The sequence below is a fragment of the Ahaetulla prasina genome, chromosome 7, assembly GCF_028640845.1.
Source record: "Ahaetulla prasina isolate Xishuangbanna chromosome 7, ASM2864084v1, whole genome shotgun sequence".
Classification (NCBI taxonomy): Eukaryota; Metazoa; Chordata; class Lepidosauria; order Squamata; family Colubridae; genus Ahaetulla; species Ahaetulla prasina.
In genome coordinates, this window is record NC_080545.1 from 53,947,289 (window position 1) to 53,963,547 (window position 16,259).

Below are 16,259 nucleotides of genomic sequence, written 5' to 3' on the forward strand. Positions count from 1 at the left end.
GAAAATGGTTCTTCCTTCTTCCGTCATGTTTTAAGAGAAATTTTGACTCAAAATCGTGAGCCTAATAGGAAGTAATTCTTCTGACTGTTCTCAGCATTATTTAATCCAGCAGAGAGTGTGCATTTGTACATAATCTAGTTTCACACAAAACTGGAAATGCCTAGTTTTTAAATTATATAAATCCAAGCCTTTTCAGTATACAAGCCTAATTCATTAAATTCCCCAATATAGTCTTAATTTTGAAATAAACTTGAAGCTTCATGTTCCAAACTAATATTTTGTCCAGATCAAAAATAATTCCCAGACAAAATAATAAATAAAATGATAGCACAATATACAGACATCATATTAAAAGTTACATTTTAAGTTTAAATATTTATCACTAGAGATCTGAGATTAAGACTGAGTCATCAAAAAATGTATTTAGGGCATTTTGGATTACCCAAAAGTATGTACAGTATTTGATTTGACGAAATTTTCTATATTGTAAATGTAGAAAATTTTCTGGTTCATTTACCATATGGTCATATGATCATTTTATATCTTCTTGGTATTGTATGTTAATATATGTAAACATACATATGTGTAAAATTAATGTAAAGGTAAACATTTTGATTTGATGTTGAAATATATGTACCATAGCTTCAGAATCTGCTAATCAGGAATTATAGTTGTATCAAACAAAAGTGATCGTATTGAGAAATTGGAAAAAGTGTTTTGATACATTAAGGAGTGGTTGTTGGAAATCTGTGATTTATCTGTTTTGGAAAAGGCATTATTTGCTAATTAACAAGGGATGTTAATAATATATGTTACTGTGATAATTATTTTGCGATATTTCACAATAATATTTTGTGCTGATATTATTATATTAGTGCATCTAGCAGTGACTTGTGAAATTATGAAACATCAATTTTTCCCCTCCTTTTTCTTAGTTTTTTGTATGCTAATTTTTTTTCTTTTGTTTTGCAAGGTATTTATTTTCCTTAAGTTTAAAGACTACTTTGATAATTGTGTATGCTAAATAAATATTTTTTAAAATCCAAAAAAATCTGTGCAACACACATCTTTTATACTTTCTCATCTGCCTTAGAAACTTCTTCCATTTCCTTACAGCATCATTTTACTGTACTAAGCAGTTTTAAGGACAGAAAAATTGGTGCTAAAGATATAAAGCCAGCATAAAATATATCCACTGCTTCTGAAAAGCTGAGAGAAGAGAGAATACTAAAGAGTTTGGGAGGAGATAATAGGTCATATCACACTAGATGAGACCAGTCGATTACAGAAAAAAAACCAAACATAGGCATTGGTCAGGATACTGGCCATAGTGGCCATGGCTAGAAAAAAGCTGAAAGTACTGGAGCAGGGGTAGTCAAGCTTTTTATACCTACCGACCACTTTTGTATCTCTGTTGGCAGTAAAATTTTCTAACTGCCTACTGGTTCCACAGTAATGGTGATTTATAAAGTGTATCGTCGTCTGCACATGCCTCTCGTGCATCGTGGATTGGGTTTGGGGGGAGGGGGGCGCTGGCTACCAGCTCTGCTTGTCTGTTACAGCTGGGTGGTGTAGGGGGAGATGTGCGAGCTATTCTGGGATAAGGCTCTTTTGTTTGCGGTTGCACTATAGCACCATTTAGTTTCACTTATGTAATGTGAACTAAACTTATGCGCAGGTGATACAAATAATATATTTTCAGAAATTTAAATTGTCACAGGGAATTTTATGAAAACCTAATGAAAATTTTTTTAAATAATGCTATGAAAATTTTTTAAAAAGTCAATTAAATTAAAAAAAAGGAAAGTGCTTCAGTATCGGACAAAACCCCTACCACCTACCATGAAAGCTGGAATGCCCACTAGTGGGCGGTAGGGACCAGGTTAACTACCACTGTACTGGAGTATCAGGGAATAGACAAGGTGGTGGGATTCACCATGGCAGCAACTAAGATCCTAATAAACAAGCTCATAGGCAACATGATGAAGTTAAATGGGGGAAGGGGTTGCATGTAGCATTGTATTAGTTTTGCCCTACTTCTCCTATAAAGATCTCTCTAGGTTTGCTTTCTTTTGCCCAAAGTCCAGAACAACTGAAACATTCTGGATGCTCTTGTTGCTGAATTGCAGCTTATCCAGTTAAGCATAATTTATGAAATGTGATGGCTTGTTTCAGTTTAAAAATAAAACATTTTTAATTGCACACACCTAGAAAATAGTTTTATAAATTTGAAAAGGAAGAACAACATCATATAAGCTTAGGAAGTTGCATTAAGAATTTGAGACAGGTGCTGAATAGAAGAAATTGGTGCTACACCTCCACTAAGTAACAATAATTGTAATCTTTTTAATTACAAAAGAATTTCTTCAAAAGAAAAACATTTATAAATATATGCAAAACTGTTACTTAGGTCTATCTCAACCACAGAAAATGAGTAACTATTTCTTTTGTAAAAAAATGGATGATATGGAAGAAATGGAGCATTAATTTGATGTGAAATAAAATTCCTAAATGATTGTTGTTATAAGCTCGTATCAAACATTTTAAACTTTTCAAAAATAACAACAAAGTCATAAAAATAATACACACTTGAACAGTTCAGTTGTATTAGTGTATAAATGTGATGCCTTGTGTGTCAGAAAACAAGAGTGTGTGAAAACGGAAGAGGTAATGGATGAATGTAGATTGAATAGGTAAGTGAGCAACTACTACATAAAAATATTGATGTGGTTCAGTCATAGCAACAGATGAATGAAAATCCAGTTATTAATCAACTTTATAAAGAGTAAATGTTGACAGGAAGGGAAAGATTAAGGCATTCATAGATAAATGGAGCTTGCAATATCTCAGGCAGAAAGAATGAGCAGTTTAAACAAAACGCAGTGTAAGACACTATGAATAGATATGGTGGAAGAAAAGGATGGTCTCATGTCTTTTAAGTTATTTTTCATACTATATATTTTTTGCACTTTCCATAATGTGATTCATCCTGAAATGGAAGATTATGATGGGTACGTATAATCTGTGTACAGACAGTCCCAGAGAAATACCCAACAAAGATAACTCCTAGGTAAGAACAGGCTGCTTATTGTATTACTAAAATGGTTTTTTTCCCCCCAAGATGACGAAGTACTGAAGCCACACAATGTTTTCAGGAAACAGAGCAGCCATGTGTTTTTACTATACAGCCTGTTCTCTGCCGTTTTCAATGCCTCCTGAAAGCACTGCATGGCTTCAACACTTTGTTCAACTCAAGAACACCATCTACCATTTTTAATAATGGCAGTCCATTTGTCAGTACAAGTTCCGACTTAAATGAAGTACTCCTTGACTTATGATCATTCATTTACTTGCAATGATGCTATAAAAAGTCTAGTCTTTGTACTTGTAACTGGTGTGCCACCCCCATGGTCACATGACTGCAATTTGGGCACTTGGAAACCGGCTTGCATTTATGACCAGTTGCAATGTTTTGCAGTCACATGATCATGACTTGCACCCTTTTTGGCCAGCTTCCAACAATAAATGTCCATTTGGAAGAATGAGTTACCACTTACAATTGCAACATTTGCTTAATAACTAAGGTGATTCACTTAATGGCCATTGTAAACATGGTCATAAAATTGAGTATGACATATCTTACCACCATGGTGATTTATGATGGAAACTCTGACCCAAACAATAGTCATAAGTTGAGGACTAGCCATACAAATTCAAATTAAAGTCAGAGTTAGGGACTGGAACTCATTCTTAACCTGAGGATTCCTGTACTTGACAATTCCAAATGTCCCAAAGGTGCTTTTTCAAGAGGCAACTGGACTTTCTTGTTTTTCTTTGAAGAAATTTTTTTCTCATCCAAGAAGTTTCTTCAGCTCTGACTGGATGGTGGGGAATGGAAGGATTTATACTCCTTGCAGACAGCTGGGCACTTGCATTCTTTTACAGAGTCATTGAGGCCACCATGCTGATCCCTTTTATTTCCAGTGCTGATGAATATATACCACCTTTATCATTTTTCACTAAAACAACTCCTTCCTTCTAATTGTTATGGTACATATTTAGACATAACCTAAGTATAGTGTTGAATTGAGAGAATCTATTTCTGTTCTGGGCATCCAAAATTCTTCCTACATTACACATTTATAACAGATGGTAAAGAGATAGCAAGACTAGACAGGACCCTTGAAAATACCAATTTGTAAATCTAGCTCATGAGCCAAGATTCCCCACTTCATTGAATAATTCAAGCACCATTAAAAAGCATGCTTATGGAAATTTATTTCAAGCCTCAGTTGGAAAAAAGTGTATAAAAAATAATAAGGGTAGTCAAAATTAAATAAAACTAGTAAATAAAGCAGAAGTTATTATGTCCTACCAGATAAAGCAAGCTCAGGAATTTAACATTTCAAAACCTATGAAAAGAACATTTCTATAACATGACAGAAATGCAACAGAAAAGTAACCTATTCCCCGTAGAATTCCTTTATCACTAAACTAGAGATACAAAGTTTCCAAAAAATTTAAACCATTATGAAATCTCTGAAGATGGTACTGATGCAAGGAAACATCCAAGTTCAGAGAACACCAAGGACCCCTTATTTAAACCCTGACTTACAAATATTCTCCTCTGTTTTAAATCTGTTTATGAACTGTGAAAACATCCCATTAAAAATAGCGATCTTCTGCATCTCTAAAATATGAAACACTGATATGAAGGATTTAAAGGAATTTCTTTCATTAATCTTTGCCCCTACTAGACAAAATAGAAGATTATAAAATTAGCAGAAGTCTGGCAAAATTATTTCCTGTGCCCTATGGAACAAGGAATTCACCTTGGGAACAAAGGTGGGATCCAGCCGCAGGATCACCCTATTTGAGTGAAACATGCACAGGTCCTCCCTTATAGAGAGGGCCGCTAGTTCAGAAATCCATCTGGCCAACGTGATGGCCACAAGGAAGGCTACCTTGCAGGTAAGAAAGTGCAGGTTGGCCGAACGAAGAGCCTCAGATGGGGTAGAGGTAAGAGCTTGCAGGACTTTGGACAGGTCCCATGTACCGTACCTATGTACCACTGGGGTTTTTTAATTAGTTGCACTCCTAATGAAGCGGCGCACAATCGGGTATTGAGTGAGGGACTCCAAGTCCCCACATGATAACACCGAGGACAAAGCTGCCACTTGCCTCAGTATAGTATTGGGGAACAGGCCTTTGTCCAGTCATTCCTAGAGGAACTCCAGAATCTGGGCCACCAATACAGAAGTGGGGTCAATGCCAGCCTTGGAACACCAGCCACAAAAGGCTTTCAAAGTTGCGTCATAAATCCTGTTGGTAGATGGCCTAGAGGCCTGGATGGTTTGTATTATTCTGGAGGAGCAGAATGGCTCAGAACTCTCCTCCCAAATGCCAGATGGTCAGTTGGAGCCATTGTAGTTCTGGATGGACCAGGCCCCCCTGGTTGAGGGAGATTCTGTCCTGAAGAATCCTCCATGGCCAGAAGACAGACAGATTGACCAGGTCAGCAAATTATGGTCTTCTGGGCCAGTGAGGGGCCAGGAGCAAGATCTCTGCTCTCTCCGCCAGCACCTTCCTAATTACCCCTGGAATGAGGGAAGAAGAGGAAAGGCATATAGTAGCCCTTGGGGCCACAGACTGTGGAGTGCATTGTTCTCCTCCATCCCCGGTGTCATAAACCTGGTATAGAACCTGGCTAGCTGACTGTTGGACATAGTGGGGAACAGGTTCAGGACTGGGAGACCAAACCATTCTGACAGTTTCTTGAATAGGTCAGTATGCAGGCGCCACTTTGAGTGGTCTACTGTGGTTCTGCTGAGCCAGTCCACCTGCACATTTTTCACTCCTCAGATGTGTTCTGCCCTGAGGGACAGAAGATAACTTTCCGCCCAAAGGCCCAATTGTTCAGACTCTTGCATGAGGGGCCTGGAAGGGTACCCCCTTGGCGATTGATATGGGCCTTGGTGGCCATGTTGTCCATAAGAATGAGGACATGCCAGCCCAATACCCTTTCCTGGAACTGTCTGAGGGCCAGGTGAGCTGTCCTGAGCAACAGCCAGTTTATGTTGTGCTCCAGGTCTGCCTGAGTCCACTGCCCTTGTGTCATCAGGGATTGGAGGTGGGTATTCCAGCCAAAGAGACTGGCATCCGTCGTGATGGTCAGGCAATTGGGTTCCCTGAAGACACATCCTCTGGTAATGGCCTGGGACATCCATCACTGGAAGGACTGGAGAACTTCTGGTGGAACCTGGACCTTGGCAGATGAGTTGCTCCTGCCGGACCTTTGGTAAGGCAAGAGAAACCATTGCAAAGATCTGGCGACGATGGAAATTTGCGATACCATCCTATCCAGGAGTTGTGATAGGAGGGCCAGGAGGTACTGTTCGTTCCCTCTGGATCTGACTCACCAAGGTCTTTAAGCTTAGACGCTCCTGAGAGAGGGAGCTCTCACACAAGATGTATCTATGACCACCACCAGGTGGAGCAATCGGTTGGTTGAAACCAGGTGGCTCTTGTCGAAATTGATGGAAAATCCATGATCCTGGAGGATCTGGATTGTGACTTGCAAATCCTCCATCGACCGTAGGTGAGGAGGACTGAATCAGTATATCGTCCAGGTTGCATTGCACGCAGACAGGATGCGCCATGAGGTGTGCTGCCAGAAATTTGGTGAAAGTCCTGAGCGTTGGACAGGCCAAATGGAGGGCCTTGTACTGATAATGTTGGCCTGCATAGTGGAATTGTAGGAACTGGCGGTGAGATGATAAGATAGGCACATCGAGGTATGCCTCCGTCAGATTTATTGAAGTTAGGAAGTTGCCTTCCCGGATGCTCTTCAGGATAGACTGGAGGAACTGATCTTGAATCTTTTGTAAATGAGATGATGGTTCAATCTCTTCAGGTCCAGAATTGCTCTCTCCACACACACACACACACACACACCAAGGTCTTTGGGACCATAAACAAGATGGGAGTAGAATCCCTGCCTGTGTTGGTCCTCTGGGACTGGCTGAATGGCCTGGATATGCAACAAATGTTGGGTTGCTGCCTCCATGAGGCCTCTTTTTGTCCTGTCCTTCGATATGGGGCAATGTATGAAGAATCTCGAAAATGTGGAGAGGAGCTTGAGGGTAAGACTTAGTCTCACCATATTCAGGACCCAGGTATCCATCACGGTTGCCTCCCATTGATTGGCAAACAGGCTTAGGCGGCCACCGATGGGAGGGTAGGACCAGCAGTCACTTGAAGAAATAAAAGGGGCGACTTCTTGTGCCCCGAAATGGCCGCTTGCATTGGAAATTTTGTCTGTTTCTATCCCTGAATCTGAATCTGTCCAGTTGCCGGTCTTGCATATTGAAATACGCCCTTTGGGAGTGAGAGGTGTCAAACCCCGTGTCAGTAGATCGAAAGGAAGGCCTATGAAAATAGGGTGAGGGACAGCGGTTGACTCACCTGTACAAAGAAGACCTTTCTCCTGTCCTTGGTCTCCACCAGAATGGGCTCCAGAGCCTCTCCAAAAAGCTTGACACCTTGAAGGAAGAAGAGGCTACCTTCCATTTATATCTCATATCTGCCTGACAGTGGCGAAGCCACAGCAGGCAGCAGCTGTCACCAAGGAGGCAATGGCCCTGGAAGCAAACTTGGCGGCATTCAAGGTGGCATCAGCCAAGAATTCTATCGCCACCACCAGCTTGTTAATGTCCTGGTGGGAGCGGGTGTCATCAGGTAGAACTCTTGCTTGCATCTGGTGAAGCCAGAGCAAGGAGGTTCTATTAAAAAAGGAGGCAGCAGTTGCCGCCTTGACCTTCACTGTGGGAGTAAAGGTAGCTTCTGGCACAGAAGTTGACCACTTTGGAGGTGGGTGCCAAACTTTTTCTGCTGAAGGTATTTGATCAGAAAATGTCTCATCTCTGTCTAATATTGCCATTAGAGATTGAGAGGCTTGTTCTCTGGCGTCATCTGGCAACCAGGCTCAGTAGCTGAGAGAGTGCAATTGCTTTGCCAATGGCTGCATTTCCAAAGCGCAGGTAGTGACAGCTTCTCCCCTGGGGGAGCTTTCCTGCCCCTGGTGCTTTTCAGCTTTCTCAGTCTTGGCCATCTCTCTATCTATGGACTTCTGATGCCTTCTGGTATCCTTCTCTTCAGCCTTAGATATCTTCTTGGCCACTAAGGCTTTGACCCTAATTCGGGCTGCCGCTCCTTTAACGGCCGATTTTTGGTCTGAGGAGTTTCCTCTGCTCATCTGAGACTTGACAGGGATACCCCTGCCTTCTCCACTAATGCCCGGCTCCTCCTGACTGCCTGAAGGCATGGGAGCCGCCATTTTCAAATCCCGGATAACAAGGCAGGCTTGTTCTGAAAGAACCCTGCTGCCACAGCTTGTATTGCGCTAGTTTGCGCTTGCTGATAAAACAGGATTAACCGGGCAGTGACTTAGTCCACTCTGCAGGGCGCAGGATGGTGCCGGGGCCTCAGCTCTGTCGGTTCTGAGCCGTATTACGTTTTAGCCCCCCTCCGCTTAAATGCGGGAATGGCAGGGACCTCGGCTATCCATTTGAGCCAGCTAGGTGGCTGTGCCAAACGGACCGGGAAGCCAGCAACTAGTTCGATCTCCTAGCAAAAACTACACGAATCCACTATCTTACTGAGGCTGTTTGAGAATCCAAGGAATTATAGATTGACAGTTGCCTGAAGCCGTTTCCCTCAAGCGTCTCTGCTGGGTGAAGACTGAGTCGAAACTGGGGAGACACACAGGCAAGGGAGATGTGACCAGAAAATTGACAGACTCAGTCTCCGGGCAGAAAGGCAGAGTTAACCTATTCCTTGGATTCTCTATTCAGCACACTGGAGAATTAGCATTTAAGTAACATATAACCATCTGAAGTTAATGGAGTTTGATAAATATATTGCTTAACATAGTGTAAGCCGCCCTGAGTCTTCGGAGAAGGGCGGGATATAAATGCAAATAAAAAAAAAATATGAGAAAGTTTCTTATATTAGATCTTTCTCCAGACAAATTGTTTGCCTTTGCTATCCTTTAATAAAACTGATTAACATTCTTAAAAGAAACATGGTCTGTCCAAAACACAAGTACAGAATTAGGTTGTGAGAGTAGGAAAAAAAAAAAAACTTCAACCATTTAATACCAAATTAGTAAAGAATAGATATGATTTCATCACATTCTCCATGCTAAAGTTTCAAGGAAGGAAAACTGAAGACATGCATCCCCATTTCTCATCAATTCTAGAAATGCTTTCAAGAGATGGGATTTCCCCATGCAATTCCTGTTGTCAACAGATGTCAACGTATCAATTTCATATTTTATTTCCCACCCAGGGTGAACAGGAATTATTTACTTATATAAGATCCTAAATCAGTTTTTCTTCACAACTGTTCTCCAGATTTCCAATCATAATAGAATTAGATTATATTACTAGGGCCTCATATTACTGTAGAACATATTGCATATTTCCAGAAGGAATTTACAAATGAATTTATTTATATTTTCTACTTGTATTCAAATTAAATGAAACTATATGATATTCATTCACTCCACTACAGCAATAGTTTAAAACACGTACGCTAATTGAAGCATGGCATTAAACCAGTTAAAGAGCTTTATTCCCTTTTGTCAAGCAGCATGAAATAAATAGAGATATTCTTCAACTTACAACTACAATTAGGACTGGAACTAAGCAAGGCAAGTGAGTCACACCCAATTTTATGGGCTTTCTTCCACAATTGTTATGTGAACTATGTTCATTAAGCAAATCTGCCTTCCCTCATGGCCTTTGGTTGTCAAAAACCAGCTGGGAAGATTGCAAATATCAATGGTGTGACCCTAAGATGTTCCATCCAAATTTTGAAATGTGATTGCAAGGACACTGTGGTAGATCATTGACATAAGTGTGAAGACTGGTTGGAAGTTACTTTTTTTAGCACCATCTTAACTTCAAACAGTTGCTAAATTAATGGTCTACCTATATCACCAAAATCAAAGCAAGAAATGAGAGCAGTCACAATTCCAACTGTTTTAATCAAAATAAATATTATGGGCCTATTTCAAAGTGATAATTGGGAAAAGAAATAATTTAAAATATCTTTATCTGTAAGTTTCAATATTTTCCAATGCAAAATTTTTCCAATGCTGAACTTTCCAGCTGCTAAAATGCCATCCTTATAAATATGCTTGCTCAAACACTATTCTGACACATGAAGTAGAGAATGAAAAAGAAAATTGCTAGGACCAATTCCTTTTAAGGACAAACAGGTTTATAGCTTACTGTATGAAATATAAGAGGCCAAGGTGCTTAGAAACTTTGTCCTTCTCAAATCCATTCTTCTTCTTCATATGGATAGCCAACTCAATATAACGTAGAAGCTTAAACCTTGTGCAAAGCTATTTCAGACACCACACTCCTTGTCTGTGCAATTAATACCTGTTTCCTTAAATCTAGTTATAATCAAATTTCATCTACATAAGAATTTAGAGCAGTATCTTCTTAGTGTATAAGAGAAACGAAGAACATAAAATTCATTTCTATAATACAAAATTCATAAGATATAAGAAACTATTATATCTGGTTATTCGTTGCAAACATAGAAATATAAATTTTCAATTGTACTTTTTGTCCTCTATACTGGGGGGGTGGGGGTGGGGAGAGGATGCTGTATTTCCTTGCTATAAAGACCCAATTTTCATACCTGACAGATTGCTGAGAGTATTGTTGTGTTAACTCTTAACTGGCATTTGCTGTATTAAAAATCCACTAGACATTTAGAAAGTTGTATCAAAAAAAGATAAACATTCTTACTCCGCTATATCAAGATATCCACAGGAAGCAGCCGCATGTAGAGGTATCCAGCCTTCATTGTCAGGTTGATTAATGCTGGCTCCATTTTCCACAAGAAATTTCACCATATCTATGTTATCATCTATGCAAGCCTATAAACAGAGAAAAATGGTTAAAGTTTGTACAAGAGATTTGCCAAATATCACTCTCAAAACAGAGAAAAATGAGTTTGTCTGTCACCAAAGAAGTGAAACAAGCAGTCCTTTACACAAATAGTATATTGATGCATGATGCATGAATTAATCTATGCCTCCTTAATTGTCCTGATTTTTTTTTTAAAAAAGGCCTTGTTAGTTCCTGTTCAGTTTGAAACATTCCACTTATTTTATATATAACTGACTGGTAATTTCTGTGTTAACTCAATAGCAACTTTAGAAATTTAAAATATCCTAGAAAAAGTTTTCACTTTGTAATATACATGAGACAGTAAGATTAAATTATCTAAATCGAGACATAAGTAAACTTTATTCAAATAATCTATCCATTATGCCTTTTCCTAATATTCTTCACTCTTTGACAAGTTTGCAAGAAACAAAATCCAGATTCTATAACTAGTTTTTATTTTTATTTATTTATTAAATTCACAAAACCCCATCTCACTATCTAAGTGACTCTGGGAGATTCACAGATTTTAAAAGAAAGACATTCAAGTATAAACCATCACTGACTAAGAGAAAGCAACACACACTAAAAGACATCATACCAAATCAGTGGCACCCAAGGAAAATAATAAATCTGTGTTCTGAGTAAATTTTCTTCCAGGGAATTTAAATCAAATTTAAATTTTGAAGTTAATAAAAAACTTAACTAGCTTTTAAATTTGAATTAGATAATACAATTTAAGGTATTGTGATTTGTCTTAAAATTTCATCTCTGAAAACTTCTACATATGCACCAATGTATTCAGCAAATTCTGAAATTCTGTTTTACTTTTCCCCCCTTTATTTATAAAAGAAGATCAACAGGATGAGTGTTTAGCAAGTACTTCACCCTATTTTCTAAATCACTCCAAATCTAAAAAGTTTACCAGCTTTCAAATAGATTTGGCATTTTGATTTTTTTGTAAAAAAAAAACAAACCTAATAATTTTGTAGATTTCAGCAGAGATATTTAAATATTTTAATGTTAGGGGTCTGTGCCCAGACTCTGGTCAACACAATTCTCCAACAATAGCTGCATGTTCCAACTACTACTGTTGGCATTTTCACTGTATTGTGAAATGCACTGAGATAGACAGATAAACAGGCAAGCAGGCAGACACAGACTTCCCAAAGGAATTCTTTAAAATAACAGACTTATGGCTATCAAAATCAATGCCTGCCCAATATATAGCTTAAAAACACACTAAATGAAATTATTTGTTCTTTAGCCCTTCAATTAAAGAAGATAAATGTTGTTATCTTCTAATTGTAATGTCTTTAGGACACCCCCCAAACAGCCTAAAATCAATGGCCCACAAATGAACCTATTGCCTCTAGCAAACTCAATGCTTGATTTAAGGAATGAGCAATTCTTTTGAAATAATAACAAAAACTGTGAAGAAACGCTATACAATTAATTTACTCAGAGAAAAAAAGGCATCATTTTTTTTTTGCAATTATGCGCCCAGAGTTCATTTTGATGGATGGGCAACTATTTAAATTTGCTTGATAAATATTTCATTTTTATTGCCGACTTTTGTTAAAACCATTAAGCTACAGTTTAAAAATTAAGTCATAAGTGTCATAAGGCTCCTTACCTTTAAACCATCAATTCAAGACTCAAAACTAAACTATATTTTTAATAACCATAGATTTGTATTTCACACAAGTAATTCTTTAGAGCAGTTTCCCTAATTTTGTTTTCCTTTTGTTTGCTTTAAAATTCTGTAAAAATACCTTTGTCATCATAGCCCAGAAACTCAGTATGACAATACCTAGCCTTTCAAATCAAAATATGCATCTCATTTCAAACACAACTTTCTGGTTTGTTTGGATAATGAAAAACTATGAAGTAATTCTAATCATATCACAAACATGATTTGTATGAAGTTCAAATTAAGCTTAAACATCAGGTATTCTGTACATGTAGTCAACTTACAACCATCCGACTACTTGAAACTACAAAGGTATTCAAAAAGTGACTTACGACACTTTTAACACTTACAACCATTGCAGCATCCCCATGATCATGTGATCAAAATTCAGACATGCAGCAACTGGCATATATTTATGAAGGTTGCTGTGTCTCAATGTCATGTGATCACCTTTTGCGACCTTCTGACAAGCAAAGTGAATGGGAAAGGCCAGCTTAACTTAACAATCATGTTACTAATAACTGCAGTGATTCGTTTAATAACTGTGGCAAGAATGGCCATAAAATGGAGGAAAGCTCACTTAACAACTGTCTTGTTTAGCAACAGAAAATTTTGGTTCAATTGTGGTTGTAAGTTAAGGACTGCCTGTATGTACAGGTAGAAACAAAGCTAGCAACATACTTTTAAAGTGGTTCAAAAAAAATTAAGAGATTACATCTATTTAGAACAAAATACACTATGGCTTTTGCTATAAGAGGCAGCTGAGTAAATGTCAAAAAAATCCTATTAGAATACTTGAACTTTATATGGGCTTTATCAGAGTCACTTTAATTGATAGTAGGTGTGTACAGACTATTATTTAACATCATTTTGAATGTAATTGGTTAATTCTAAGTACAACCACATCCCTACTTATAAGAGGGTGTGCACACTTATGCAGCCACGTTATTGTATGTCTTTAATTGTTATTTTACCCTTAAAAGATTTCAGTTTGTTTTTCAATTGAATTATGCATCATATATGTTATGTAAAAGGTGGACAAAATTCTGAAGTGATTTATTTTGGTTTGACATTTTTACATCTCAAACAACTAGCATTTTATACGGCTGTGTAGAGTGTGTAAGGTGTGTTTATATTATCCACTGTAAGCAGAATATTAACTTTTTAAAGGAGGACAAATCTCATCTCACATTATTTCAAACTAGAATCCTGATTTAAAGCAAATCTTACTCAATTTCTAAATACTGCACATTCCACATCGAGTAATACGTTGAGAATCTACTTTGTTTAATCAGCATTGTTCATTTTAAATCCTGAAATACTCTGAAAATGAAATTAAAAATCCTGAAGAGGCAGAGAAGAATGGGAAGGCAGGGGGGTAATATTTTACTAGGCTCACCAAACTCAACTTTCCACTAAGCAGTGATTTAGTTCCACATGAATATAAATGGTCATTCAGTTTGCTGTTGGCAGGCCAAAATCACAAAGTTGGAATTGAGATAAATGGATTAAAAGTCTCCATGCAAAGTGATGTCATTTTCCAAAACTTGGTACTGTGCAGAAACTTTGATACACAACAGTATTATGCATTTAATGTTCATGTGCAATAACAAAATTCTATGTATCCTTATGCCTACATTTTAAATTCTAGAATGCTGACTGCAGTTCTAATGGAGAAGATTAGCAAACAGATATTATATGGTTAAAGGCAACTGTAATTTCTCCCATTTTGGATGGGTGCCTTCAGTTCACTGCAGTGCAAACTAAGTTGACCATATAAGGCTCTGGGATTCCCATGTAAAATGCTCAAATACATTAACTACATATTTGCTAAAACAAAGTTAGCTTCAAGTGTCTACCTATTAGCAGAAAAATTTGCAGTAAAAAAATAGTAATATAATTTTAAAATTTCCAATTTAAAGAACATTTGAAAGTGATCAAAGCTGGATAGGGAGCATTAGATTTGAAAGTAGAGGAAGACCCTGTTTCTACATAATAGCGTAACAGCAGTACCAGTTTTATCGTATTTTGTGTTTCTTCACTGATGTAGAATTATGTTAATTTAAGGCTTTCTACAGTAAGATTAACTATGAAAGAGAGGTCCATACAGGAAAGGAAAACAGAAGTAATCCACTTAATGCAAAGAAGAGGGGACCTGTGGCTCTAAGTCATACAATTTTCCAAACCCTATTATAAGCATTTGATTCAGACCTCGGATAAAAGCAATCTATCTCCCCTGATATCAAATGCCTTAGGAGAAAGAAAGGAAGATTTTAGATAGGAAAAAAATCATAACCCCACCTACTGCTTGTTTCAACCTACATATTATCTCTACCACAAGTTAAATAGGTACAGAAAAATAGAAAAATTGTCTATCACTGACTGTTATTGAATCCTTATGTACACTCTTCTCAGAAGTTTCTTAAATCAAGGCAGGAAATTTTAAAGTTGCAATAATTGAGAAAGTATAAGCTCTTTATATAATGTTCAAAAATTCTAAAGAGCATTGAGTAAATAGAAACTTCTTTCAAAAAAATTAATGATTGCCTTGAACTTTAGAATCCTATATTCTTACTAAACATAATCATAACAAAAGTCTCATATCACTTAACAGATGACATGCATATTAGGCCTGTGCAGTACATCACTATTATTTGTCGAACTTCTATAGTTGAATTGAAAGAGCAATTCAATTTAATGCTTGATTCAAAAACATGAGGCACTCCATCTCCAACATCACCAATCAAAGTACTGATGCAGGCCACTTCTCTTCAGTGGCTTCTTAACTGGATGTGCTGTTGGCTTCTGAAAACATAAATGTATGAGGAAAAAAAATGGTAAAAACTTGGAAATAGCTGTTTGAATATGTTTGGTTTCACCAAGCTATTGGCAAGTATCAGACACTTCGACATTTTATGGAACAACCTCAAAAGACACTGAGATCAAGGCTTCAATCAAATATTACCTCAAGACTGCACTCAATTTGTATTTATGTCATAAGTATACTCCATTCAATTAAATGAAAATCCACTGGGATTCCCCCCCCCACATTCATCTTAGTTGCGTTAAGTCTTTTGCAGTCATGATGACAAAGAGTATTGTTCTTCAACAGTTAATTATCACAGAAGCTTTACATAACGCTATCCCACTTCTTGCTATATTTGATAGTGTGCAAGTTTTAGATTCCATACCAATAGTGTAATCGTGACAGCTTTATGTAGATAGTTTTATATATCAAATAGCAAGTTGTGGTTGCAAATGGCCTATATAGTTTGGAATCTCAAGCTGTTGTCAATGTTGTCTTAGAATTTAAGTTAATATTTTGTCAAAATGACCCCATGTTTATCATGTTAGTGCAAATGATAAAACACACTTAACAGTGCAAGATATTTAAAAAACATAGGATCAGAAGTCAGAAATTCTATATAAGACTCCACTAGTTTCACAAAGATTACTGTGTGTGAACCAGGAAATATAAGGATTCTGTTTTTCAGTCCCAAAAGATAGAAGTCTTGAGTGTTGGCAGATGCAATGATACACAATGTAGCATAGAAGTACTCAATCAGTGGATTCAGTATTATAACACTGAATCCACCTAC

General features: G+C 37.5%; 1 protein-coding gene across 5 annotated transcripts in view; it reads right to left on the reverse strand.

The window, feature by feature from the left end:
• PPP1R12A (protein phosphatase 1 regulatory subunit 12A) overlaps positions 1 to 16,259 on the reverse strand; it is a 107,833-nt gene that overhangs the window by 60,058 nt on the left and 31,516 nt on the right. For all 5 annotated transcript variants that reach the window (XM_058191868.1, XM_058191867.1, XM_058191865.1 and 2 more), the window contains exon 2: positions 10,827 to 10,957. In XM_058191868.1, coding sequence (XP_058047851.1) covers positions 10,827 to 10,957 — 131 coding nt within the window. The remainder of the gene's footprint in view (positions 1 to 10,826; positions 10,958 to 16,259) is intronic.